The sequence below is a fragment of the Oryctolagus cuniculus genome, chromosome 18 (genome assembly GCF_051225735.1).
Source record: "Oryctolagus cuniculus isolate XC-2025 breed Fujian yellow rabbit chromosome 18, ASM5122573v1, whole genome shotgun sequence".
Classification (NCBI taxonomy): Eukaryota; Metazoa; Chordata; class Mammalia; order Lagomorpha; family Leporidae; genus Oryctolagus; species Oryctolagus cuniculus.
The window spans coordinates 18,496,566-18,523,354 of NC_142884.1; the positions used below are offsets into that span (position 1 = coordinate 18,496,566).

Here is a 26,789-nt window from a genome sequence, read left to right on the forward strand (position 1 = left end):
TAAAGAAACAACATAATAGGTTAATCCTCCGCCTGCAGCGCTGGCGTCCTATATGGGTGCCGGTTGTCCTGGCTGCTCCTCTTATAGTCCAGCTCTCTGCTGTGGCCTGGGATAGCAGTACAAGATGGCCCAAGTCCTTGGGCCCCTGCACCCACGTGGGAGACCCGGAAGAAGAACCTGGCTCCTGGCTTCAGATCAGCGCAGCTCCAGATGTTGTGGCCATCTGGGGAGTGAACCAATAGAAAGAAGATCTTTCTCTCTCCCTTTCACTGTCTGTAACTCTACCTCTCAAATAAATGCAGAAAATATTTAAAAAAAAAAGGAAGAAAAGAAACAACACTGGCGGTTGTCAGATGTCTGATTTTCTGCAAACAAGAGACCTGACAGATAGTGTGGCTGATTTAACCTTGGTTCCCCAGACCATGACCTAGGAGAGTCAGCTCCAGGAGGAATTTGGGGATGGTGAATTTATGGGGACAGGGGTAGTACATGTATAGAAGAGGGTTTTATTATGTAGCAGGCTGATGGCGAGAAAGACTATAAATATCCTAGCTCTAGGTTTGGGGAAGAAGTATTGAAGTACCCTGCTTTTGCTTGCTGCTTGTGGCTTTCTCTGTTTTCCAGGTTGAATCCATACTGAAGATATTTTTATTGACTGATATATTTAACTAGAAATGTGTATTTTTGTGAAGAAAATATGAAATATGTAGACATAGAAAGTGAAATTGTTTTTTGTTCTCTTTTGAGATAACAGACAAGTTTTACAAGTAATTCTTAGATTTAAATTTCTCTAACACTTATATCATTTTTATGGTTGGATATATTATGGTTTTGAAAATAGAAGTGTCCCGGCCGGTGCCGCGGCTCAATAGGCTAATCCTCCGCCTGCGGCGCCAGCACCCCGGGTTCTAGTCCCAGTCGGGGCGATGGATTCTGTCTCGGTTGCCCCTCTTCCAGGCCAGCTCTCTACTGTGGCCTGGGAGTGCAGTGGAGGATGGCCCAAGTGCTTGGGCCCTGCACCTGCATGGGAGACCAGGAGAAGCATCTGGCTCTCAGCTTCGGATCAGCGCAGTGTGCTGGCCGCAGCGTGCCAGCCGCGGCGGCCATTGGAGGGTGAACCAATGGAAAAGGAAGACCTTTCTCTGTCTCTCTCTCTCACTGTCCACTCTGCCTGTCAAAAAAAAAAAAAAAAAAGAAAGAAAGAAAGAAAGAAAATAGAAGTGTCCCACAAATTATCTTAAAATCGTGGCGCACTAGGTTAATCCTCTACCTGTGGAGCCTGCATCCCATGTTGGCGCCAGTTCTAGTCCCAGCTGCTCCTCTTCCAGTCCAGCTCTATGTCTTAGGTCCTTGGGTCCCTGTGCCCGCATGGGAGACCAGGAAGAAGCACCTGGCTCCTGGCTTCGGATCTCCAGCTTTTGCGGCCATTTGGAGAGTGAAGCAATGGAAGGAAGACCTTTCTCTCTGTCTCTCTCTCTCCCTGTCTGTAACTCTACCTGTCAAATAAATAAATCTTTAAAAAAAATCCTGGGTTAGGACCCAACTGTTTTCATGGAACGTGAATATATTATGCTGAATTTTATTTGGAAAATAAAGTTTCCAAGAATGGGCCAGAAAATATAATAACTGTGTAATAATATATCTTTGTCCAAATATGGGTATTTAGATCTTTAGAACTAGGTAAAAAATTAAGAAACCCCATCTCTGTATGAGCATTTAGAATGTGATAAGGTAGGGTTTCAAATGAGTTTGACAATGGCAATTACAAGATTCAGTGTATGGGTTACTGAATGTAAATTTAGGAGAAAAAAATGTAGCCTCAATATCAGAAGAAGTTAGAATTAGGGAAGCACTATTTAAAATGGTATGAAGGGTAAGGAGTCTTAATTTCTGTACAACATCCAAGTAAGTTTGACTAGAATGAGAACTCCTGGCTTAAAAAACTATGAAATGTTATTCTAGGTGGGGTGGTGAGCATGGCCTGCCCATCTCATCTCTGTCCCATGGCAGTTCCTGGCTGGCTTTCTAACTCCCCAATAGAAAAATACCTTTTGAGTTTTAATTTCTTTGCCTTAAAATGTAATTATTGTTTGCCATAAAATTATGGCACAAAAATAAGGATTCAAAAATTAAACATGTTCCTTGTCTGTTTTTTTAACTTTTAGAAAGAATCTCAAGGTTTCCAATTTGTCTACAAAACTAGCATTTTGCCTTAAGTTGTTTAAAAACTCTCAACAGGAAAAGCACAGCAGGGCTGTTAGATGAAGACCACTCAAGTAGATTTAAAGAGATACAAACCCCAGGAGACAGCTTCTATGGCAGCAGAAGCCAGACAGAGCTGGAATTGTTCTGAAAGAGACAGAAAGAAATCCTACAATTTGCCATAGCCCAGTCCCATCCCTGGTGATCTGCAAGCCCTCATCAGCATGCTGCTCACTACCTCTCAGGAGAGACACAACTGAGTTAGGTTGCCTGATGGTCTTCCTAGGCCTGGCCTGGCATTAACAGGCACCACTTACTACTCCGGTATTTGGCTTCTTCTTAGTCTTCCATTTATTTATTTTTTATGATCTGTGTCTAGAGAGCCATTCACTACTTCCTCATTTTTCATATCCTGAGGCAACAGCTCTAAATGATTAAAACAAACAGAATTGTCCCAGAGCAGCCACTGTACCCTATACCCCTCTGTGGTGAGTAGTAGACTATATTCTTTTTCTTTTCTTTTTTTTTTTTTTTTTTTTTTTTTTTTTTTTGACAGGCAGAGTGGACAGGGAGAGAGACAGAGAGAAAGGTCTTCCTTTTCTGTTGGTTCACCCCCGAAATGGCCGCTATGGCTGGCGCGCTGCGCTGATCCAAAGCCTGGAGCCAGGTGCTTCTCCTGGTCTCCCATGCAGGTGCAGGGCCCAAGGACACGGGCCACAGCAGAGAGCTGAACTGGAAGAGGAGCAACTGGGATAGAATCCAGCGCCCCAACTGGGACTAGAACCCGGTGTGCTGGCGCCACAGGCGGAGGATTAGCCTATTGAGCTGCGGCACCGGCCGACTATATTCGTCATGGAAGAAACTTTGAAGCAAAGATGGTAAACAGCATGAAATAGTGAATATCACCTTAATTCCATAAGTCTATTATGGTTATCATTAAAATGTTTTCTTAAAAATAGTGGCACTAAGTTTTTAATTATTTAATTCTCCCTGAATTCATTAGTATGTGATAGTTATCTGAGTGTGATAAGATGATGTTTGGGGCCCTGAGACTCTTCTAGAGGATGGTTAAAATAAATTACATAATAACACTACAATATTACTGTTTTGACATTGTGCTGAAGTTTGCACTGATGGTGCAGTAGAAATAGTAAGTAAAGCTGCTGGGGCTTTGGCATAAACCAAAGCAGTGTCACCAAACTGAACTAGTTACTGTGTTCTTCACAACCATTTACGTGGAATAAAAATAGCCAATTCCACTTAAGAATATTATTCAAGAGACTGGCATTGTGGCACAAATTATACTTTTTTTGAGATCACTGTAGATTCACAAGTAGTTGCAAAAAAGTATACAGCACAATTTCATGTACTCTTTGTCCAGTTTATCCAATAGTTAACATCTTATAAAACTGTACTACAGTACCATAATATATTGAAATATATATATATATACATATGCACATCTGTTTGATATTTTGCATCATGAAATGGGAAATGCACACAAAGTTTTTTGTGTGTTGAAGTATGATATGTTACTTCAAGGAAATCTACTTCTGTGATAGTTTGAGCTGAACTAGCCACTTTTTTATAGATACCATTTCTATTTGAAAGGATACCATTTCTATTTGACAAACTATGGTGAGTCACATCCAGATAGTCAGTAGACTTTTTGTCAAAAATGGAGTGAGTACAAACACAAAATTCTTCAAAATGATACTAACAAAATGAATTTAAAAGTTCATGAAAAGGATTATATACCATGCATTGGCCAAATGAGATTTATCTCAGGAATACATGGAAGATATGACATAAGAAAATCAATTAGCATTATATAACACATTAATAGAGAAAAAGGGGAGAAACTACAAATCTTCTCAATAGACATAAAAAGTTTTGACAAAATTTGACTCCTTTTCATGGTGAAAAAAAAACTTCAACAAACTAGGAATAAAAGGAAACCTTCTAAAATAAACAGCATCTGTGAAGAACTCCTAGCTAACACTATACTAAATGGTAAAAGATTGAAGTTTTTCTATCTATAGTCAAACAAGTAAAGGATGTCCACATTCAATACTGCTGTTCTACATACTACCACTGGGAGGCTAAGCCAGGACAATTAGATAAGAAGAAGACAAAAGGCACTCATGGGGACGGACATTTGGCACAGTGGCTAAGGTGCCACTTTGGTCACTTGTATTAGTATCAACGTGCCTGGGTTCCAGTCCTGGCTCCTGTTCTGATTCTAGCTTCCTGCTGACGTGCAGCCTGGGAGGCAGCAGGTGGTGGCTGTGTTCCTGTCATGCATGTGGGCAATCCAGATTGAGATCCAGGCTTCTGATTTCAGCCTGGCCCAGCACAGGTACTGTGGGCATTTGTGGAGTAAACCAGAGGATAGAAGATCTCTCTCTCTATGTGTCTCTGCCTTTCAAATAAATAAAACGAATACAGAACTTTTTTAAAAAGGTGTCCAGGGAACTGAATTTAGCCTGCATTCCACGTCAGAGCACCAGGGTTTGCTCCAGCTCTTAACTCCAGCTTCCGGTCAGCTAATGCAGACTTTGGGAAGCAATAGTGATGGCTCAAATAATTGGGTTTCTGCCACCCACATGGAAGACCTGGATTTTGTTTTTGGCTCATAGCTTTGGCCCTAGCTGTTGCAGGCATATGGAATGTACCATGGGTGTTCTATTTGTCTCCCTTTCTACCTCAAACAACAAAAAAAAGTTTTTAAGGCATCTAAATTGGAAAGGAAAAAATAAAATCATTGGCAATGAATCCACAGAGAAATTACCAGAAATAAATCAATTCAGCAAAGTTACTGAGTACAAGATCAACACATAAAAATCAGTTATGTTTCCATACACCAACAATGGACTATTTGAAAATAAAATTAAGAAAATAATTCCTTCTTATAACATAAAAAATAATAAATTTAATCAGAGGTGAAATACTTGTGTAATAAAAGCTACAAAACATATGCTGAAAGAAATTTAATAAATGTTGGGCATTTTGTGTTCATGGATTGGAAGACTTAATATAGGAGTTCCTCCTTACCTATAATATCACTTTGCATATTTCATTGCCCGTGGTCAACCACAATCTGAAAACATTAAATGGAAAATTTCATAAGTAAATAATTCATAAGGTTTAAATAATTTATTATAGCATATTGTCATAATTGTTCTATTTTATTATTGGTTATTCTTATTATTCTCTTCCTGTGTATAATTCATAAATTAAACCTTATCATTCAAGGAGGTATGCATGTATAGGAAAAACATAGGGTTCAGTACTATCCACATTTTCAGGCATCCACTGGGGATCTTGGAATATATCTAATATATAATAGATAATAGAGGATATATATATACTCTAATATGAATGATCCTATAATTATTAAAGAAATCAAATCCATAATTTAAAATTTCTGAAAACAAAATCTATAGTATAATTATTTCACTGGAAAATTATAAAATATTGACAGATATATTAAATCTAATTATGGAAAACTATTGTAGGAGGCAATACTTCTCAAATCATATAAGGCAAAAATTACCTAGCTTAAAAAAAAAAAACAGAAATAGTACAAAAGAAATAAAACCCTACAGACAGTATTTCTTATAAACACGGACAAAAAAATCCTTAATAAAATATTAGCAAATAGAAGCTGGCATTGTGGCACAACTGGTTAAGCTACCACCTGCAACACTGGCACCCTGTACAAACACCAGTTTGAGTCCAGGCTGCTCCTCTTCCAATCCAGTTTCCTGGTAATGCACCTGGGAAAGCAGAAGATGGCCCAAGTACTTTGGTCCCTGCCACCCATAGTGGAACCTTAATGGAATTACAGGCTCCTGACTTCATCCAAGCCCAGCCTGGGCCTTTGCATCCATTTGGTGAGTGAGCCAGCTGTTGGAAGATCTCTCTCTCTCTAACTCTGCCTTTCAAATAAATAAACCCATCACATTTATTGGAGTGTCTGGTTGGAGTCCTGGCTACTTTGTGCTTCTGCTCCGGTTTCCTGCTAATGTGCCTGGGAAGGCAGTGGAAGACGGCCCAAGTGCTTGAGTTCCTGCTAACCTTCTGAGAGACCTATAAATAATTCCTGACTCCTGGCTACAGCCTGGCCTAGCCCTCCCTAGCTGTTTGACCTTGTGAAGAGTGAACCAGAGAATGGATGCTTACACTTTCTCTCTCTCTCTCTCTCTCTCTCTCTGTTGCTTTGCCTTTCAATCAATAAAATTTTTTTTAAAAATTGGAGTGTCTGGAGTTCCTGCCACTCATGTATAAAAACCTGGATTCAATTCTGGACTCCTGGCTTTGGCCTGGCCACACCCCAGCTGTTGTGGCCACTTGTTGAATGAACCAGCAGATGGAAGATCTGTGTGTGTGTGTGTGTGTGTGTGTGTCTGCCTCTCTTTGCTTTTCAACTAAAATGAAAATGAAATTTTTACTTTTTTTTAATTTAATTTAATTTTTTTTTTTGACAGGCAGAGTGGACAGTGAGAGAGAGAGACAGAGAGAAAGGTCTTCCTTTGCCGTTGGTTCACCCTCCAATGGCCGCCGCGGCCGGCGCGCTGCGGCCGGCGCACCGCGCTGATCCGATGGCAGGAGCCAGGAGCCAGGTGCTTTTCCTGGTCTCCCATGGGGTGCAGGGCCCAAGCACCTGGGCCATCCTCCACTGCACTCCCGGGCCACAGCAGAGGGCTGGCCTGGAAGAGGGGCAACCGGGACAGAATCCGGCGCCCCGACCGGGACTAGAACCCGGTGTGCCGGCGCCGCTAGGCGGAGGATTAGCCTAGTGAGCCGCGGCGCCGGCCCGAAAATGAAATTTAAAAAAAATGTAAGGTTTAGTGTATGTATCTATGAATATTAAAATAAAGCCTAATACATACTTAATGAATGATGGGTGTTACAAAGTTGAAAAGATGTTTAGAGTCCACTGGATAGGTTTTAAAGAGAAATATATTAATCTTGTTTTAAAATATTGTAGATGTTAACTTAAAAATGTAAAAAGGGGTATACTATATTTCAAAATTTTTTCAAGGGGAATGTAACAAAACATTTTAAGGAATACTGCTTTGATGAAGACCAAGCTTAGGTGGTAGGTATTTTGCACAGCAGTTAAGATGCCTCTTGGGATGCCAGCCTGCCATACCAGAGTGCCTGGATTTGAGCCCTGCCTTTGTTACTGATTCCAGCTTCTTGCTAATTCATGTCCTGGGAGGTAGCAGGTGGTAGCTCAAGTAGTTGGGTCCCTGCCACCCAGGTGGGAGACCTGGATGGAGTTCTTGGTTCCTGGTTGTTACAGGCATTTGGGGAGTGAATCAACAGAAGGAAGATCTCTCCATCTGTCTATCTTTGTCTCTCTACCTTTAAACAAACACATAGGCTGGCGCCGTAGCTCAATAGGCTAATCCTCCACCTTGCGGCGCCGGCACACCGGGTTCTAGTCCCGGTCAGGGCGCCGGATTCTGTCCCGGTTGCCCCTCTTCCAGGCCAGCTCTCTGCTATGGCCAGGGAGTGCAGTGGAGGATGGCCCAGGTGCTTGGGCCCTGCACCCCATGGGAGACCAGGAAAAGCACCTGGATCCTGGCTCCTGCCATCGGATCAGCGCGGTGCGCCGGCTGCAGCGGTGGCCATTGGAGGGTGAACCAACGGCAAAAGGAAGACCTTTCTCTCTCTGTCTCTCTCTCTCACTGTCCACTCTGCCTGTCAAAAAAAAAAAAAAAAAACACACATAGCATTGTAGGGAAGCAGGCTAAGCTGCTACCTATGACACCAGCATCCTATAAGAGTGCCTGTTCAAGGCCTGGCTACTCTGCTTCTGATTCAGCTTCCTGCTAATGTGCCTGGGAAGGCAGGGGACAATGGCCAAGTACTTGAGTCCCTGTCACCCACATGGCAGACCTAGATGGAGTTCTTGGCTCCTGGCTTTGGCCTGGCCCACTCTTGTCTGTTACAGCCCTTTGGGGAGTGAACTAGCAGATGGAAGATTCATTCTCTCTCTCTCCATCACTTTGCCTTTAAAATAAGCAAATCTTTTTAAAAGAAATAAAAATTTTAAAAAGGTCAAAGTTAGTAAAGAAAAGATGAAGCTTAATAAACTATGCATTGAAGGGTACTTCATGGGCATATACACTAAAGTCAAATAGTGTTGCCTCTTCTCAGGAGGCTGATGACTCTTGGGAGTTTTGCACCTAAAAGGGCACTGCCATGGTGTCTGGGACCACACAAGGGCCACCTGAAACTGGCAGTTATGTACTTACTCCCTTAGGGCTTTTGCTGTCATGGTTCTAGCAGATGACCAGAGGGCCCATGGATGATGGGCATGAACATATTTCTGTATATATATGAGGTATGTTGTTTTACAGATTTTTTTGTGAACTACATGTTTTATATTTATGTGCATATTTACATATCTATTGGTTTATGTTCAGATAAGTTGTCACACATCTGAATCCCAATTCCCCCAGATAAGAATATTAATTGATGTATTATGAGGAACAAATGTGAACATTTACATGGGTTATCACACAGTTTTTGGATCTTAGAAGTTATGCATTGGGGCTGGAATTGTAGTATACCAGGTAAAGCCACTGCCTGTGATGCCAATATCCCATATTGGAGCCAGTTCGATTCCTGGCTGCTCCATTTCCAATCCACCTCCCTGCTAATGGCCTGGGAAAGCAGCAGAGGATGGCCCAAGTGCTTGGGCCCCTGCACCCATATGGGAGACCTGGAAGAAGCTTCTGGCTCCTGGTTTCAGATCAGCTCAGCCCTGGCTGTTGCGCCCATCTGGGGAGTGAACCAGTGGATGGAAGACTTTTACCTCTTTCTCTCTCTAACTCTGACTTTCAAATAAATAAATAAATAAATAAATAAATCCAAAAGCAAGTTATTCATTAGATGCAAATTCTCTCCCACGGAAATTAACCATGAGTTTTTTATTTTCATGCATTTGAAATTTATGAGTTGTATGGTGTGGTTCTTCATTTGCATTAATTCTAGGGTATAGATTTATTTTAAATGCCTCAATAATCAATGCCAAGTAAAATTATGCTCCATCCTTCCTCCATAGGCAGAGCTATGGAAAATTTTCAGTGCAAACAATATGGGTGGTCAATCAAAATAACTAAACCAATAAACCATTCTTGGTTTCTTTGTTCTTAATTTTACTTCATTTTCAGTTCAGACAAAAACTCACTCCTTCAAATAATCAATAGCTGATACATAACAGTTTACAAAAAAATCACATTATCATAATTCTAACACTTCCTAGTGATATTGAGAGCTGTGTACTGATAGGGACAATTAGTGATTTTTTTTTAAATAGTGTCTTATTAACTACCACACTGTTATAATACACTTTAAATGTACAATAAGGTAGCCTTTATCATAAGAATAAGAAATGAACAGAAGTCCAAATTTTTAAAATAGGTGAACTGCTGCAGTTATAGGTATACATTTAGGACAATTGTACAGCTCTTACAAGACTGACAATTAGTGATTTGCTACAAAATATATTAGATAACATCAAGAGGAGAAAAATGTATATTTTTAGTAAAAATCACAAAGTAGTAAAAATACGAGTACATATGAATAACTACATATTTAACTAGATAGGATAAGCTTTGCTATTAAGATATCTTTACTAAATTTGCACCAATTTTTGGCATTTACTTAGAATTTCCCTGTAAGGAAATAATATGGTTAAGAAAAATTTCTAGGATGAAAAATTATACCTGGAAAATTATATTTTCCAGCAAATTTTAAAAAGATATGCTGATTGCTTTCCTGTCACCTTTCAACTCCACGCATGCCTTTCTCTGTTCTGTGATGCTGGGCCTGGGATTCCACTCAAGACATGTCCCACACTCACTTGTCAATGGTTTTTTGTTATAGTTGCCTTAGTCTACATTTAAGGGAGATTGCAAAGCAAAAAGGGGGGAGGAACTAGCTTCCTGCTTTCCATTTCTGTCCGTGTCTCTCTAGTAACAGAGGAGGGCAATGCCTTGCCTGCAGACTCCTGCTGATCTCCCAGCCCTGGACTGCAAAACCCAGTGACTGCCAGCTGAGTTGAAATAATTTCTCAGAGCTCTTCCATTCTGGCAAATTCATCTCTTCCTCTTTGTTCCCTGAGTGTTAGCTGCTTCCTGAAGTTAAGACCTTTCATGTTCTTTCAGTCTTTCAACATTATGTAACCAATTTCCTGTAATTAAATCTCTTTGACAATCCCTATGTGGGTGTGCTGTCTTGGCTAATTGAATTCCTGCTAATACATCTGTGTATATATGTACGATTATGGGTGTAATTGTAGGACTGTGTCTATGTATGCGATTGGTTGAGAATTTGTAATTGAATGGGAGATCATGAGCTTGACTATATGGGACCTAGTGGGCGATTGGGAGGCACAGAAAGAGTAGAAAGTGATAGAATGCTACCACTGTTTTAGCAGTGCAATATCTTCCTTGGCTGGCATACTTTGAAGACCACTACCTCACTCTATGGAAATGACAGAGTCAAACTAGTGTTGGACTTGGTAATATAAGAAAAATAAATAGAAGACAAAAAGCCTTCCTATGACCAATTACTGATATATGAAGAGGCAGCTGTTTGTTTGTTTAATGTGGGGTTGAGTGCCCTGGTCTTCTTTTTCTTCTTTTTTTAAAAAAATATTTATTTGAAAGGCAGAGTTACAGAAAGAGAGGGAGAGACAGAGATCGCTCATCCAAGGCAGTCTTACATAGCCAAAGTATGTTCAAAGCTATACCTTGCTAGTCAAGAAAGGAATATCTTTGGCCAGTGCCGCGGCTCACTAGGCTAATCCTCCGCCTGCGGTGCCAGTACCCCAGGTTCTAGTCCCGGTTGCTCCTCTTCCAGTCCGGCTCTCTGCTGTGGCTGGGGAAGGCAGTGGAGGATGGCCCAGGTGCTTGGGCCCTGTACTCACATGGGAAACCAGGAGGAAGCACCTGACTCCTGGCTTCCGATCAGCGCAGCGGTGCTGGCCATTTGGGGGGTGAACCAACGGAAGGAAGACCTTTATCTCTGTCTCTCTTACTGTCTAACTCTGCCTGTCCAAAAAAAAAAAAAAAAAAAAAAAAAGGAAAGAAAGAAAGAAAGGAATATCTTTGAGTCTGTAGCATCTCACTATGAAACATCCCAGATGATCTTTTAATTGGTCCAGTACCAAGCCATAATTATCATCCAAAGAACACAACTAGTACATTTCATTAAATGAACTAAACTATTAAATCTAGAGTCTTAAAAAAAAAAAAAAAACCTTCTGAAAGTAAAATGCTCAGGTTCACAGAGCAAGTAGCAGTCATTTCAGCCCCAGCCCCAGTGGTCAGCCTCCTTTTGTCCAGCACTCCCCGGCCTTGGCTATTACAGGGCTCTCTGGGGCAGGGGATTGAGTGAGTTCTCCAAGAACAGATTTTCAAAGAACTTCCCCTGGCTTCCACACATACCACGGACTGGGAGTTTGACTTGGGGGCGCACCTTCCGGGAATTCCATGGGGGTGGGAGAGAATTTTGCTTTGTTTGGAATTTTCAGTCAGGGGGTTAATTTCCTGTCCTGCAGCCATGGGCGGTTTTCTTCATTAGAGATAAAAGGTGAAAAGATGGAAAGAAAGGAAGAACACCACCGGAGCTATGAACTATAACACACACACACTCTCTCTCTCTCTCCTCTCAGACTCCTCCTGAAAGGCAACCCCAGAAGCGGCTCCGGTGCCTGTCTCAAGTAGACTCCTATGACTTCTAGGACAAGAACAGTTATTGAACACGTCAACCCAAAGTCGGACAGACTCTCTCACGCAATCACGATCACTCTCACTTTCTCAACGTGACACGCCCCAAATCTGTCACACTACCCAGAATCACGTCGCCCCGTTGGTGTGTAAGCACAAAAGTGTGCAACATTTACACACAAACCGCCACACCTGAGTTCAATAAAGTTAGTTACCCAGGCGTTCAGCCTCACCGCTGCCTCAAACACAGCCGTGAACAAAGCAAACCGCTTTCACTCCAGCGCCTGGCTTCTCACACAAGCCCTCTCCACCGGCACTGACCGCGGACGCCTAGGGCGCAGGCGCACGTGGAGGTGGGTCGTGGAGCCCTCTGGGAAATGTAGTTCAACAATGAAGGCCGCGGCGCAAAGCGTTCTGGGACTCGTGGTTCGCGGGGGTCCAAGAGGAACGCTGAGATACTTGTTCAGATCCCGCCGAGCTAAGTCCTGGACGCCGTGGTCCTCATCCGTGCTCCGCCACGCGGAGGATTCTGGGAGGTGACGTCGCAGGTCTCGGTTACGGGTCCCGTTTTCAGAGCCCGCGTCCCGGGAGGTGAGTTAGGCCCAGCCCTGGGCAAGAATGGGAGGTCAGGGCCGGGCTCGGAATGGACCAGCCGCAAAGAGGGCGAGGACTGGGTGAGCGCCGCCTGGAAGAATGTATGTGAGAGAGTGTGTCACTGTGTCTAAGTGACAGGCAACGGGTGTGACAAACTGTGAGCTTGTGTGTCACCGGGTGTGTGGGTGCGCGTGTACTTATGCATGACAGTGACTGTCTGTATGTGGGGAAGAGAACTGTGTCTATGTGTGTGACTGTCTCTGCAGGTATAACCATGTGTTCTTGTGTGTGGGTTTGCGAGAGGCTGAGGATCGACAGTGTATGTGGGATAGTGTATGTATGTGTGTGTGACTGTGTGTGACCTCCGCCGTCTCTGCGGATACAACTGCATTTGAGTTTGTGTGACAGCGTGACCATGGCCTTGTGTGATACTCAATGTGTGTGTGTGATTGTGTGACTACATCTTCTTGCTAATACATCTGTGTATATGTATGAGATTATTGGTGTAATTGTGGCACTGTGTCTACGTATGTGATTGGTTGAGAATTTGTAATTGAATGTGAGATCATGAGCTTGATTGTACGGGACCTAGTGGGCGATTGGGAGGCACAGAAAGAGTAAAATGACTTGTCCAAGTTCTCATAGTTAATAAGTGACAGAACCAGGACTCAAACTCAAGCAGTTTAGCTTGAGGCTTCTGGCTTTTAATTACTAAATTCCCTTAATATTTCCCACGCTGTGGGAGTGGAAAATGGGAGCCCTGGGTTCTGAGGGTGTAGGAGAGGATGATCTCTGGTCCTGGACTAGGATCCTTTGGAATGTGGCAAGTTAGTCTGGGCCTCTTCCTTCAGTCCCCTTATGATTCACAGGACCTGTTCTAAAGACAGTGTAGTGAGACCTAAAATTGGTTGCTTCTGCGGAGGAAAGCCCAACCTGAAAGCCTAGTCTTCCCTTAAGCCAGTAAGTCTGAGATTGTTAAAGCTGTTCCGTGTTTGGTGCTGAGACAGGCTGGGGCCAGGGCTCTTTTTCTGATGCATCAAGTGAGCTAAGTTTTCGGTTTTTACTTTCTCAGTTAGTAAACTGCTCTCTGTTCATTTCCAAATGTACAGATTTAAATGGGAACAAGGGCGGCACCTCTTTCTGCCAGGTTTTGGTTCATGCAGTCTTGACCTTGAGGAGAGGAAGACTCTAACAGATGGGTTAACTTGCCCAAGGTCATATAATCAATGAGAGAAAGGAATGAAGAAGAGTCCACCTTGTCTGGGAATTATAAAAAATTGAATTCTTTTCCATCACACCTTTTTGTTTTTTCAGAGACTGATGGTACAAGCCAAACTTAGAAACATACTATCCAAGGAATACTCAGCTATTTAACCGAAGAAAATGTGCAGGAAATTTCTTTTGTGCATGTACTAAGGCTTTTGCTCCCAGATGCCAAGAATACATTGATTCTTCTCTCAGGTTGCAGAAGCTTTGATGGACGACTTAGAGCTGCACTGAACTGAGGAAATAACTTTCCTAGAGTCTGAGTTGGCTGGGACAGAGTAGCCCAGAATAGGCACTTGTGCATCCTGAATTCTAGATCAAGAACAAGTGTTCTCATTTTCAAAATGAAGAAATGTTGGCTCTGAGAGGACAAGGAACTCCTTTCAAGCCTTACGATTTGTTGTTGGCTTTGTATTTGGCAATGTTTCCCTTAGGCTACATTTTTGTGGAGTAATCAAAAGAAGACTTGCCATCCCTGTTCTCTAGGAAATAGATGGCATTGATTTCTCAGGTTTGGTTGACTATTTTCCATTCAGACATCATAGTCTCTTAAAAACATACCAGTGTTTTGAGTCGCACTCCCATTGAGCTCCTTTGATTTGAATTGGTTGCTTAAGCATCTTGAACCTCAGTTTCAATTATCAGTAATGATGGAGATCATAATATCTCCCCTTGGTGTTTTGTGAGTAGTAAATGATGTAACGGCATTCATGGCATGTTACACTGCAATTTATATTACAATAGGCCCAATAAGATTTATTTTTCCAGCATTTACACGGTGTTTTTGAGCACCCACAATCGTTCTGGCATTGTTCAAGCACTAGAATACACAAATGAACTTAACAAATCCTAGCCGTCTTAAATCTTAAAATTTTGAGTGAGGAGGCAAACATGAAACATGTTTGCCACATGTCCAATGGTGATAAATGCTGAGAAAGACAATCAGACTAAAGAAAAAGGAAATCACCAATATTGGGGTTTTCTTTAGAGTGAATTTTCGGGTAAGTCTTTCTTGTGAGGTGACAACTGAGCACATATAGCAATAGAAGGTATGAGCCATGCTGATATCTGGGAAAAGTTTCCATACAGAAAGAAAAGCAAAGGCAACAGCTCTAAGGGAGGAGTGAACACAGTGTTGAATAGAAGAGGGTATGCCTAGAGTGGGGCAAGCAAGGTGGGAAGGGTAGAGAATGAGCAGGAACAGTTGGGACCAAATCATAAACCTTGTTGGCCACTGGTTAAACCTTAGATTTTGTTGAGTTCAGGTTATGTGTCTTGAATATTAGTCAAGACTTCTAGGGGCTGATGCTGTGGTGCAGCAGGTTAAAGCCCTGGTCTGCAGTGTGGGCATCCCATATAGGTGCTATTTTGAGTCCAGGCTGCTCCACTTTTGATCCAGCTCTCAGCTTTGGCCTGGGAAAGCAGCAGAAGATAGCCCAAGTGCTTGGGCCTGTGCACCAGCGTGGGAGACCTGCAGGAAGCTCCTGGCTCCTGGCTTCGGCTTGGTGCAGCTCTGGCCATTACGGCCGTCTGGGGAGTAAATCAGCGTATGGAAGACTCTCTCTGTGTCTCTACCTCTCTTTAAAAAAAAAAAAAGATTTATTCTATTTATTTGAAAGACAGAGTTACAGAGAGAGGTAGAGACAGAGAGAGAGGTCTTCCATCCGCTGGTTCACTCCCCAGATGGCTGCAATGGCTAGAGTTGCGCCGATCCAAAGCCAGGAAGCCAGGAGCCTCCTCCAGCTCTCCCACGGGGGTGCAGGGGCCCAAGTCCTTGGGCCATCTTCCACTGCTTTCCCAGGCCACAGCAGAGAGCTGAATCAGAAGAGGAGCAGCCGGGACTAGAACTTGCCCATATATGATGCTGGCATTTCAGGCCAGGGCTTTAACCCGTTGCGCCACAGTGCTGGCCCCTCAAATAAATAAATCTTGGGCCAGCACCACAGCTCGCTAGGCTAATCCTCCACCTGTGGCGCTGGCACTCCGGGTTCTAGTCCCAGTCAGGGCACCAGATTCTGTCCCAGTCACTCCTCTTCCTCTCCAGCTCTCTGCTGTGGCCCGGGAGTGCAGTGGAGGATGGCCCAATTGGGCCCTGCACCCCATGGGAGACCAGGAGAAGCACCTGGCTTCTGGCTTTGGATCAGCGCAGTGCTCCGGCCACAGTGCGCCGGCCTTAGTGGCCACTTGGGGGGTGAACCAACGGAAAAGAAAGACCTTTCTCTCTGTCTTTCACACTGTCCACTCTGCCTGTCCAAAAAAAAAAAAAAAATTCTTAAAAACAAACAAGAAGACTTCTAGAACCAGGTTCTGTATTTACCTTTTTTTGAGGTCTTGAAAAATACGAGACTGGCTCATCTAAGAAAGATATGAGGTCAATAAAGGGGCAATAATTCTATCTTTGTGAGTCTCAGACAAGAAATACATGGCTGAGATGTTAATTTTTTCTTCTAATTTCTCCCTTCTCAGGACTTTCTTCTTCTTCAAAAGAGAAAACTAAATAAGGAGGCAGGAATGGCTGTTGGACTTTGTAAAGCCATGTTCCAGGTAAGTTCATGTTTTCACTCTAGATATTTCACCTCATTTTTTTTTAAGGACTCCCTTTCACTATAGGGAGCTTCCCTACAGACAGCCTGGTGAGCACCCTCTTCTTTTGTTCATCTGTGCTTCTATAAAACAACAGCCTTTTTACTCAGTGTTGTGCTTCAATGTGTGATGGATCCAACATGTGTGGACAAGTGGAAGGATTGGTCTTAGAAAGGAGCCTAAAGTTTTATCCATAGTAACAGAGGCAAGATAGACTGTATGATTACAGGTTAGTAGGTGAATATGGTAGCAAGAGGATGAAGAAGTTCTAGATGAGAACAAGAGAGGAGTTTGTAGCAGTTTGAGAGAGAGAGAGAAACAGAAGGCATGAAATAGTTGTTATGACAGGCTGGCGCTGTGGCATAGTAGGTTAAGCTTCTGCCTGCAGTGCTGGTATCCCATATGGACACTGGTTCGAGTCCTGGCTGCTCCACTTCTGATCCAGCTTCCTGCTGATGTGCCTTGTAAGACAGCGGAGGATGGCCCAAGTCCTTGGGTCCCTGCACCCACGTGGGAGACCTGGAAGAAGCTCCTGGCTCCTGGCTTCAGATCGGGTTAAAACTGTAAGCTGTGTTATAACTGATAAACATCTAGTATCTACTATAATACTTTCACCCTGTAAACAGTAAATATTTACTATTCAGTGAATAAATGAAATTTCCTATCATGCATCCATATGAAGAAAGAGTACTATCACGTATCACATGAAGAAAGAGTACTTGGCCGGCGTCGCAGCTCACTAGGCTAATCCTCTGCCTTGCGGCGCCGGCACACCGGGTTCTAGTCCCGGTCTGGGCGCCGGATTCTATCCCGGTTGCCCCTCTTCCAGGCCAGCTCTCTGCTGTGGCCAGGGAGTGCAATGGAGGATGGCCCAAGTGCTTGGTCCCTGCCCCCCATGGGAGACCAGGAGAAGTACCTGGCTCCTGCCATCGGATCAGTGCGGTGCACTGGCTGCAGCGCGCCGGCTGCGGCGGCCACTGGAGGGTGAACCAACAGCAAAGGAAAACCTTTCTCTCTGTCTCTCTCTCTCACTGTCCACTCTGCCTGTTAAAAAAAAAAAAAAAAAAAAAAAAAAGAGTACTCAAAAATGATGGGGTTCCAGTATGTGGAGTATGTTCTTATTTTCTGTCAGAACTAATTCTATATAGTAGAAATATGGCTGAATGTGTCTGGAGAAAACAACTACACAATTTTACATAGTGTTGTAGAACTCCCAGCTGCCCCAGTGCTCCTTTCAGAGTTCCAGGAGGTCACCCTCATGCAGCTTACAGTTCAGTGGTATAGCCTAAACTCAAGTCTTTCCAGATTTTTTGTATAATTTCCCAATGAAAATTGTATACAAAAATCATTATATATACTTCATTATTTCCCAATGTTCCTGGAACTTTCCCATTACATATAGAGTCTAAATTTCAGACCATACTAAAAGCCCAATTTAGGGGCCAGCATTGTCGCACAGCAGGTTAAAGCCTGATCCTGAAACCCCGGCATCCCATGTGGGTGCCAGTTCGAGTCCTGGCTGCTCTTCTTCCGATCCAGCTCTCTGCTATGGCCTGGGAAAGCAGTAGAAGATGGCCCAAGTCCTTGGGCCCCTGCACCCATGTGGGAGATCCAGAAGAAGCTCCTGGCTTCTGGCTTTGGATCAGCACAGCTCCAGCCGTTGCGGTTACCTGGGTAGTGAACCATCGGATAGAAGACCTCTCTGTCTCTCCGTTTCTACCTTTATCTGTAACTCTGTCTTTCAAATAAATAAAAATAAAAATCTTTAACAAAAAAAGAAGAAAATAGTACTGAAATAAAAAAAAACAAAAAGCCCATTTTAGGACGTTCATTCACTATTCTGCCTTGGCCAGTAACTCAGCATGGAGAATATGAACACATTTTCTGTCTGTATAGTATTTGTAAATACAACTTCGACCTTGCTCATGTATTTCTTCATGTTATAAGTTAATTATTTTTCTTGTGTACGTATTTCTTTTTCACAATATATAAAAAATTTAAGAGGTGAGTCTGTTGAGTCTGTTTCTAATATTTCTCTTTCTTTCAAGTTATGTTACAAATAGGCATGTAATTGTTCTGTAATAATTGTTTCTCCAGCATCACTTAGAGGTTTTTTTTTTTTAAAGATTTATTTTACTTATATGAAAGTCAGAGTTGGAGAGAGGGAAAGACAGAGAGAGAGAGAGAGAGAGAGAGAGAGAGAGAGAGAGATCTTCCATCTGCTGGTTCACTCCCCAAATGGCCAGAGAGAGAGAGAGAGAGAGATCTTCCATCTGCTGGTTCACTCCCCAAATGGCCACAATGGCTTGGGCTGGGCCAGACCAAAGCCAGGAGCCAAAAGCTTCTTCCTGGTCTCCCATATGGGTTCAGGGACCCAAATTCTTGGGCCATCTCCACTGTTTTCCCAAGCACAGTAGCAGGTAGCTGGGTCATCAAAAGTGAAGCAACCAGGACTTGAACTGGCACCCATATGGGATCCTGGCATCGCAGGGGGCAGCTTTGCCCATTATACCACAAGACCAGTCCCTAGAGCTTTAAACTATAGAAGAATTCATCTTGTTTGCTAGGACCTAAAGGAGGCCTCAACACTTGGTGAACTGTTTTTTTGTTTGTTTGTTTGTTTGAAATTTCAGGGATTGGTGACATTCAGAGATGTGGCCCTGGACTTTTCCCAAGAAGAGTGGGAATGGCTGAACACATCACAGAAAGATTTGTACAAAGAGGTCATGTTGGAGAACTACAGGAACTTGGTATGGCTTGGTAAGGATGTTTCTCCCTCATAACTCAGAATCTTCCTTCTGGAGCGCTTTTTGTTTTTTCCATTGGGAATATCTAGGGCATCTTGAAAATGCTTAGTTGAATTTCTACTTCCTGTTCCCAGGAAATGATTTGAAGTAGTTTCAGATAGTTGGAAATGGGTAAGTTTCCTTTTGTTTTAGAATGGTGGTTTGGAACTCCAACGTGAGCACGATATGGGAACATGAAAATTATGGGGCCCCATTCTAGACCTCCAAAATCAGAAACTCTGAGAACAGGACCACTAGTATGGTTTTGATAAATCTTCCAAATAATACTGATGCCCATTACAGTTTGAGAGCCCCTGAACTTTATGATTCAGTAGGTCTAGGATGGGACCTGAGAATTTCGACTTCTAGTTAGTTCCTAGGTGATGGCTGCGTTTGCTCTAGCACTTCAGAAATTATGCCTGTGGATGAAGCTTCACCTTCCTCATCCTCCATACAAACATCTTTCTATTCTTGGGCCCTTCCTCTATTGCCCTTTCTTGCTTGATGACCGAGAGATTGGATTTGTGTTCTGAGTTAGCTGTAGCATGTTGATTTGTCTATCTGTCTCTCGCTGTCATTCTTCTTCCTCTCTAAACAGGAATCTCCATATCTAAGCCCAATATGATATCCTTACTGGAGCAAGGAAAAGAACCTTGGATTGTGGAGAGGAAGCTGTCACGTGGTCACCGTGCAGGTGAGTGACTAACTGGGTAAGGAGGGCTGAGGTTAGTGCTCACCCAAGTGGTCAAGAGAAGGCTTTCCTGGACTTCAGTGGGAACTGAGAGCTCTTTAGCATGCAGAAAATTGCCCTAGAAAATTCATCTACCTTTGGAGTTTTTTTCTGTCTCTATCAAATTATTTTCTCTAGTCTTCTGTCTATACCCTAAATCTCAGACCCTCTCAGATATTTCTTCATCTTTATAGTCAAAATATTATATATTTTTAGACTTCTTTCTAGAGTTTTTATTTTTATGAAAATTATAATTGGGCCAGCACTGCGGCTCACTAGGCTAATCCTCCACCTTGCGGCGCTGGCACACCAGGTTCTAGTCCGAGTCGGGGCGCTGGATTCTGTCCCGGTTGCCCCTCTTCTGGGCCAGCTCTCTGCTGTGGCCAGGGAGTGCAGTGGAGGATGGCCCAGGTGCTTGGGCCCTGCACCCCATGGGAAACCAGGAGAAGTACCTGGCTCCTGCCATCGGATCAGCGCGGTGCACTGGCCGCAGCACGCCGGCCGCGGCGGCCATTGGAGGGTGAACCAACGGCAAAGGAAGACCTTTCTCTCTGTCTCTCTCTCACACTGTCCACTCTGCCTGTCAAAAAAAAAAAAAAAAAGGGTCATTTCAAAATTCTGTGAGGAACAAATTTTCTGACTAAATTCCAGGATTTATGTATACTTAATTTTTTTAAAGATTTATTTATTTGAAAGGCAGAGTTACAGAGAGAGAAAAAGAGAGAGGTCTTCCATCCACTGGTTCACTCTCCAGATGGCCACCACGGCTGGAGCTATGCCGGTCTGAATCCAGGAGCCAGGAGCTTCCTCTGGGTCTACAGGGGCCCAAGGACTTGAGCCAGCTTCCACTGCTTTCCAGGCCATAGCAGAGAGCTAGATTGGAAGTGGAGCAGCCAGCACTCGAACCAGTGTCCATATGGGATGCTGGCATTGCAGGCAGAGGCTTTGTCTGCTCACCACAGCGCCAGCCCCTGTGTAGTTCATTTTGTCTTTAGCCTTGCATTATCTGGTCAAAATACTATTTCCAAAGTTACGTACATTCGTTCTTTTAGGTTCTCCGTAGATCCCAACCTTTCCACTCAGGTGCTGCCAGAATCTCCTGGGTTTCATGCCATTAATACAATAATGATTTACTCATTAGTACAGTTGGCACTCAGTATCTGTACTCAGAAGATACTGCAGAGGTTTAATTCCCTTATATAAAATGGCATGGTATTTTCATATCACCAACACACATCTTCCCATGTTCTTTAAATCATCTCTAGGTTACTTATATTTAAAACAATGTAAATGCTGTATAAATAGTTGTCCTGTGGGTTTGTGTGTGTGTGTGTGTGTGCAGAGAATAATGACAAGAAAAAAGTCTGTACATGTTAAGTAGAGGTGCATTTTTTTCTGAATATATTTGGTCTGTGGCTATGGATGTCCACCCGTTCAGCATATGGGAGACTAAGTCCACAATAAGACCTTTCCTTCTTCAAAAATCATAAATCAATCTATTTACAATATAGTTCTGATTAGACTCCAAATCTGATCATAATCTAACTTCCAACTTCTGTTGAGTTACAGGTTATAGCTAGCTGGAATTTATGTATCTCTTAATATCTAATACATTGCCTGGATACATTTTAACCCCAAAAAGGTTTACCTTTCCTAGTTTTTGTTTTGTCCTATTTATAATCCCTGTTTGGAGATGGATATAATAACACCTGAATGTACTATTGGTGTGAGTGCAAGAATTGCTTAAGGAATATAGAATATTTTATTTTATGATGAGCATTACAACGTGTCCACAATGAGGCATGTACCACAGGTATGTTACAAATATATTATTCTCATGCCTCACATGCAAGGTAACATCATTTTGCCAAACAAGAAACTGAGCTCAAGAGATACATTCATGGTGGATGGATAGATGCAGAGCTAGGATTAAAATTCACCTTTGACTCTAAAGCCTGTATTGTTTGTCCTGTGCCATTTGTCTCCCTCTTTGCCTGAATCCATAATTTCTCTTTTCCCCTCTTTTCCCTCAGTGAGTTACTGATGATAGGCGAATTCTCTTCTTTTTTGCTGAATGCCATTAAGATATCAATTGACTTCTAAGTATTTTGCTACTCTAATCATAGTAATATATCTTCCATGTATACTTACTCCCTGCTCTATGCTTTCCTCAGTCTACTGTCTATGTAGAATTTCTTCCCCTATAGTATCTATCGTATCTCTTTTTTGTTTTAAAGAAAGTGGTTGGAGCTCACTCCAGGCACACTGGCATCTCCTTTGTTGGAAAATATCTGATGTCTTCTCCCATCAGGCTTCTACTAAGCATTACATTAGGTATTATATAAACCTGCCATTTACTGAGAGGAAAGACTTATTCTTAGTATAAAGGGAATACAGTGGCCCTGTATGATGGATTCGGGAAAGGAGGTCCAGGAGAGTGAGTGCGGGAACAGAGGGAGCTGTATTGAATCTTGAATCCTGAATCCTCCTTACAGTTGCCTTGGCAGGGCCAGACTGAATGATTTCATGGGCCTTACACAGTCCACGGCTGGACCTTCCCCACCCCTGTAATAGAGAATTAGTGTGAAAAGCCCTCTCAGGCCAAAGTTTAGATAGGAATTCAAGTAAGAGAAAATTTAAGGTAATGCATAGTTAGGGTTGGGGCCTTTCCTTGGGTAGAGAGTCTACTGAAAAAGAAGAAAGACATAAATATATAATATGTTCTTTGTTTTTTTTTTTTATTTTTGTGTATGTAGGCAGCTTTTGTTGTCAATACATGGGAAACTATTATGAAAGGCTATATTTAATTAATATGCAGATGCTGAAATGTACAGTTCTAAAATAACCCCTAATCACATTCAAACATGAAAATGGCTGTTACTGAAATAGTCACTAAATTTTGGAAGCTTTGGAAACCAAGCTCATTTTCCCCAGAAATTATCCATAACCAAGTCAGTGAGTTTTGATCATGTTTTTCAGATATTTATACTACCATATATATATATACATATATATACACACTAATATACTACTAATAGTCTTATCATTTAGCTAGTCCTTTATTATGTTCCATACTGAATCATTGTATGTAATTTAAGCTCTTTTTGTACGTAGTTCCCCTCCTACTAGGTTCTGGGTACATAAAGATTAAGTTCTGTATAGTTGAATATACTGTGTGATTATTGTGGTATGGACATGAAAAGGACTCTTTTATTTCTCTTGTTGAGACCATCTTTTAAAAAGTGAGTTTTCTTTGTGCCTTACCCCAACCAATATCCTCTCCTGAAAATATCAAGTATCTCTTCTGCAGGCACCATTCACTCTTAAAAGCCAATCTTTATATTTCTTGTAGCCACAGACAAAAGAAACCACCAACTTTTCTGTGGATCCTGATAAAATCTTAGAATTTGTTGAGCAGCATTACTAGGAAAAGTTTCGGAGATGAATCTGGCAGCATTCTTCATTTCACAGCGTGCTGTTATTTTCCTAAGCAGTGTATGCAGCAGCAAGAATAGAAAGGAACGAGCATTAGTCCTTGCCCTCCTGGAACCTTTAGTCTTTTTTTTTTTTTTTAAGATTTTTATTTATTGATTTGACAGGTAGAGTTACAGACAGTAAGAGAGAGAGAGAGACAGAGAGAAAGTAAAGGTCTTCCTTCCGTTGCTTCACTCCCCAAATGGCCGCAATGGCCAGAGCTATGCTGATCCGAAGCCTGGAACCAGGTGCTTCCTCCTGGTCTCCCATGCGGGTGCAGGGCCCAAGCACTTGGGCCATCCTCCACTGCCTTCCCGGGCCCCAGCAGAGAGCTGGACTGGAAGAGGGGCAACTGGGACTAGAACCCAGCGAGGGACCTTTAGTCTTATGAATACACATGCAGATTGGATTGGAGGCTTGGAAGAGCAAAGGGAGCAAAACTTTGATTGTGATATAATCAATCATCCTCAAATCTTTGTCTTCTTGGCATTTGGCTTTGTCTCCCTCTTGATCCCCTGCATTTTACTTACTTAACCTACACTGCCCTCCCCATCACGAGTACCGACACCTTCCTCCATCAGCTGTCTTCGTAGTTCCTTTGTATTTTTTTTTTAAAGATTTATTTATTTGAAAGCTAGAGCTACAAGGAGAGAGGATAGGCAGAGAGAGAGAGAGAGGTCTTCCATCCAATGGTTCACTCCCCAGTTGGCTGTGATGGCCAGAGCTGCGCCCATCCGAAGCCAGTAGCCAGGAGCTTCCTCTGGGTCTCCCACGCAGGCGCAGGGGCCCAAAGACTTGGGCCATCTTCTGCTTTCCCAGGCCATAGCAGAGAGCTGGATCGGAAGTGAAGCAGCCAGGTCTCAAACCGGCACCCATCTGGGATGCCTGCACTTCAGGCCAGGGCGTTAACCTGCTGTGCCACAGTGCCGGCCCCAGTTTCTTTGTATTTTGTTCATATTGTGTGGTCATATTTGGGAGATGTTAGAACCATGTAGTTCCCCCCAGTTAAATTCTTCCTCCCAGTTAAATTCTTGAATTTCTTCTATAACAGTGTTGTTTCTCCTAGCAAAGGAAAGAAAGGATACAATTGCTTTCTTGATATTTTTCAGACTGGGAGCCATGGTGTGAAATCAAGGAATTATCTCCAAAATGCTTCATTGATGATGAAGAAATATCCCAAGGGATGGTAATGGAAAGACCTATAAGAAATGACCTTGAATGTTCCAGTTTCAGAGAAACCTGGAAATGTGAGGGTGAATTTGACCATCAGGGAGATCAGGAGAGACATTTCAGGCAAGTGACAACTCTTAAGGATATCTCTACTGGGAAAAGATATAATGAGTATAAAAATTCCGAGGGAAGCATTTCCTTAAAGCCATTATTTTTAACACAACAGAGATTACCCACAGTACAGCAAATACATAAATTTGATATTTATGATAGAATTTTCCCCCCAAATTCACTCATAATTGACTGTAAAAGACTTCATTCTGAGAAGGAACCTTTGGTAGGTAATGAATGTGAAGAATTCAGCCAGAATACACACTTTTGTAGGGCTATAGGAATTCCTTCTGGTGAGAAACCTTATGGAGGGAATACTTTTTCAAATCTCTTGGGTTTCCATTCATGGCTTTCTCAACATCACACTTCTCATTTTGGAAAATTATCCCACGAATATGATGAATGTGGTGCTGCTTTCAGCTGTTACTCATTGTTTACACAACCTCGGAGAATTCACAGAGGAGAGAAAGCATATGCATGCAATGACTGTGGGAAGGCCTTTAGCCGTGACTTCTTCCTTAGTGCACGTCAGAGGATTCGTCTTGGAGAGAAACCTTATGAATGTAAGGAATGCAACAAAGCCTTCAGGCAGAGTGCACACCTTGCTCAACATCAGCGAATCCACACTGGAGAGAAGCCCTTTGCGTGCAATGAATGTGGGAAGGCGTTTAGTCGTTACGCCTTCCTCGTTGAACATCAGAGGATTCACACAGGAGAGAAACCATATGAATGTAAGGAGTGCAACAAAGCCTTCAGACAGAGTGCACACCTCAGTCAGCATCAGAGGATTCACACTGGAGAGAAGCCCTACGAATGCGAGCAATGTGGAAAGGCCTTCAGCAGACGCATAGCCCTGACTCTGCATCAAAGAACTCACACTGGAGAGAAACCCTTCCAATGCAGCGAATGCGGAAAGACTTTCGGCTATCGCTCACACCTTAACCAGCATCAGAGAATCCACACCGGAGAGAAGCCCTACGAGTGCATTAAATGTGGGAAGTTCTTTAGAACTGACTCCCAGCTTAATCGACATCATCGAATTCATACTGGAGAGAAGCCATTCGAATGCAGTAAATGTGGGAAAGCCTTCAGTGACGCCTTGGTTCTAATTCACCACCGGAGAAGTCACGCAGGAGAGAAACCCTATGAATGTAGCAAATGTGGCAAAGCCTTCAGCTGTGGCTCATACCTCACTCAGCATCAGAGAATTCACACCGGAGAGAAACCCTATGCGTGTGATGAATGTGGGAAAGCCTTCCACCAAATCTTGTCCCTTAGGCTACACCAGAGAATTCATGCTGGAGAAAAACTCTATACATGTAATGCATGTGGGAATAATTTTAGTTGTGCCTCCGCTCTTAGAAGACATCAGAGAAGTCATAACAGAGAAACTCTCTGATTATAATAGGTGTAGGAAAGAAAACATGTAAGCATCCCTCCGTTTTTATTTAATATCAGTGAATTATTTTTGGTTAGTAATTCTGTGAATGTAGTACATATAGAAAAGCCTTCAGTTCATAAGCATCCATTATTTGGAATACCCTGAGTGGGGGACATCTGCTCTTTTCCCCTATCTACACCATCTGCAGTGCATACAATTCCAATGGAACTTAATCAGGGAAAGCAGTGGATTGGTCAGACTGGCCAGTTATTTCCCCCAACCTGGTGACTGAGAAGAGATTGGCAAATTAGCCCTTCTAGACCCATAAAGCCCTTTGGGAGTACTGCTGTGGGTAGTAAGAGAGTTGTTTCCTAGAATTGGAGGTTTTGAGGGTTCAGTAAATCCAGTTGGCTTTTGCCACACCTTCCTAAAGAGAAATTCAACTCGGAGGAAAATGGACTTGAAAGACAGAAATCTGATAACATTGATCTTCCAGACCCAGTCATGCTTAATATGTATACCATTCTTTACTTCCGCATCTTTGTGAGCCAATAAATTTATTTTTATTTTGTGTAATTTAATTTAAATTAGGTTTTTGCCTCTTGGAATTAAAGTACCAACTCACCCTATGTTTACTATACCTGTATGATGGCCTTAATCTTTTATATGACATATTTGGTTATGCTGAGGATAAACCTTATAATAAACATATGAAAGGTGAATATACAGCCTTCATAAAA

At 42.6% G+C, this 26,789-nt stretch overlaps 1 protein-coding gene and 1 long non-coding RNA gene across 8 annotated transcripts; one reads left to right on the plus strand and one right to left on the minus strand.

The window, feature by feature from the left end:
• Positions 1–2,294: 2,294 nt before the first annotated feature.
• LOC138846484 (uncharacterized) lies at positions 2,295–12,307 on the minus strand. The gene is made up of 3 exons (XR_011384001.2): positions 12,170–12,307; positions 5,257–5,302; positions 2,295–2,349 (listed from the first exon to the last, which is right to left on the minus strand). It is a non-coding gene; the product is annotated as an uncharacterized LOC138846484 (long non-coding RNA).
• ZNF527 (zinc finger protein 527) lies at positions 12,298–26,789 on the plus strand. Of its 7 annotated transcripts, none has more exons than XM_008257200.5 (5): positions 12,298–12,545; positions 16,281–16,358; positions 19,031–19,157; positions 19,782–19,877; positions 24,497–26,789. In XM_008257200.5, exons 2-5 carry the CDS (start codon positions 16,326–16,328, stop codon positions 26,065–26,067), a joined length of 1,827 nt encoding a protein of 608 aa, XP_008255422.3. In that variant the 5' UTR covers positions 12,298–12,545; positions 16,281–16,325; the 3' UTR covers positions 26,068–26,789. The 7 variants fall into 7 exon arrangements, with proteins under 7 accessions (XP_008255422.3, XP_008255423.3, XP_008255421.3 ...); XM_008257201.5 differs by having other exon boundaries at positions 12,371–12,545; positions 19,031–19,147; XM_008257199.5 differs by having other exon boundaries at positions 12,407–12,628.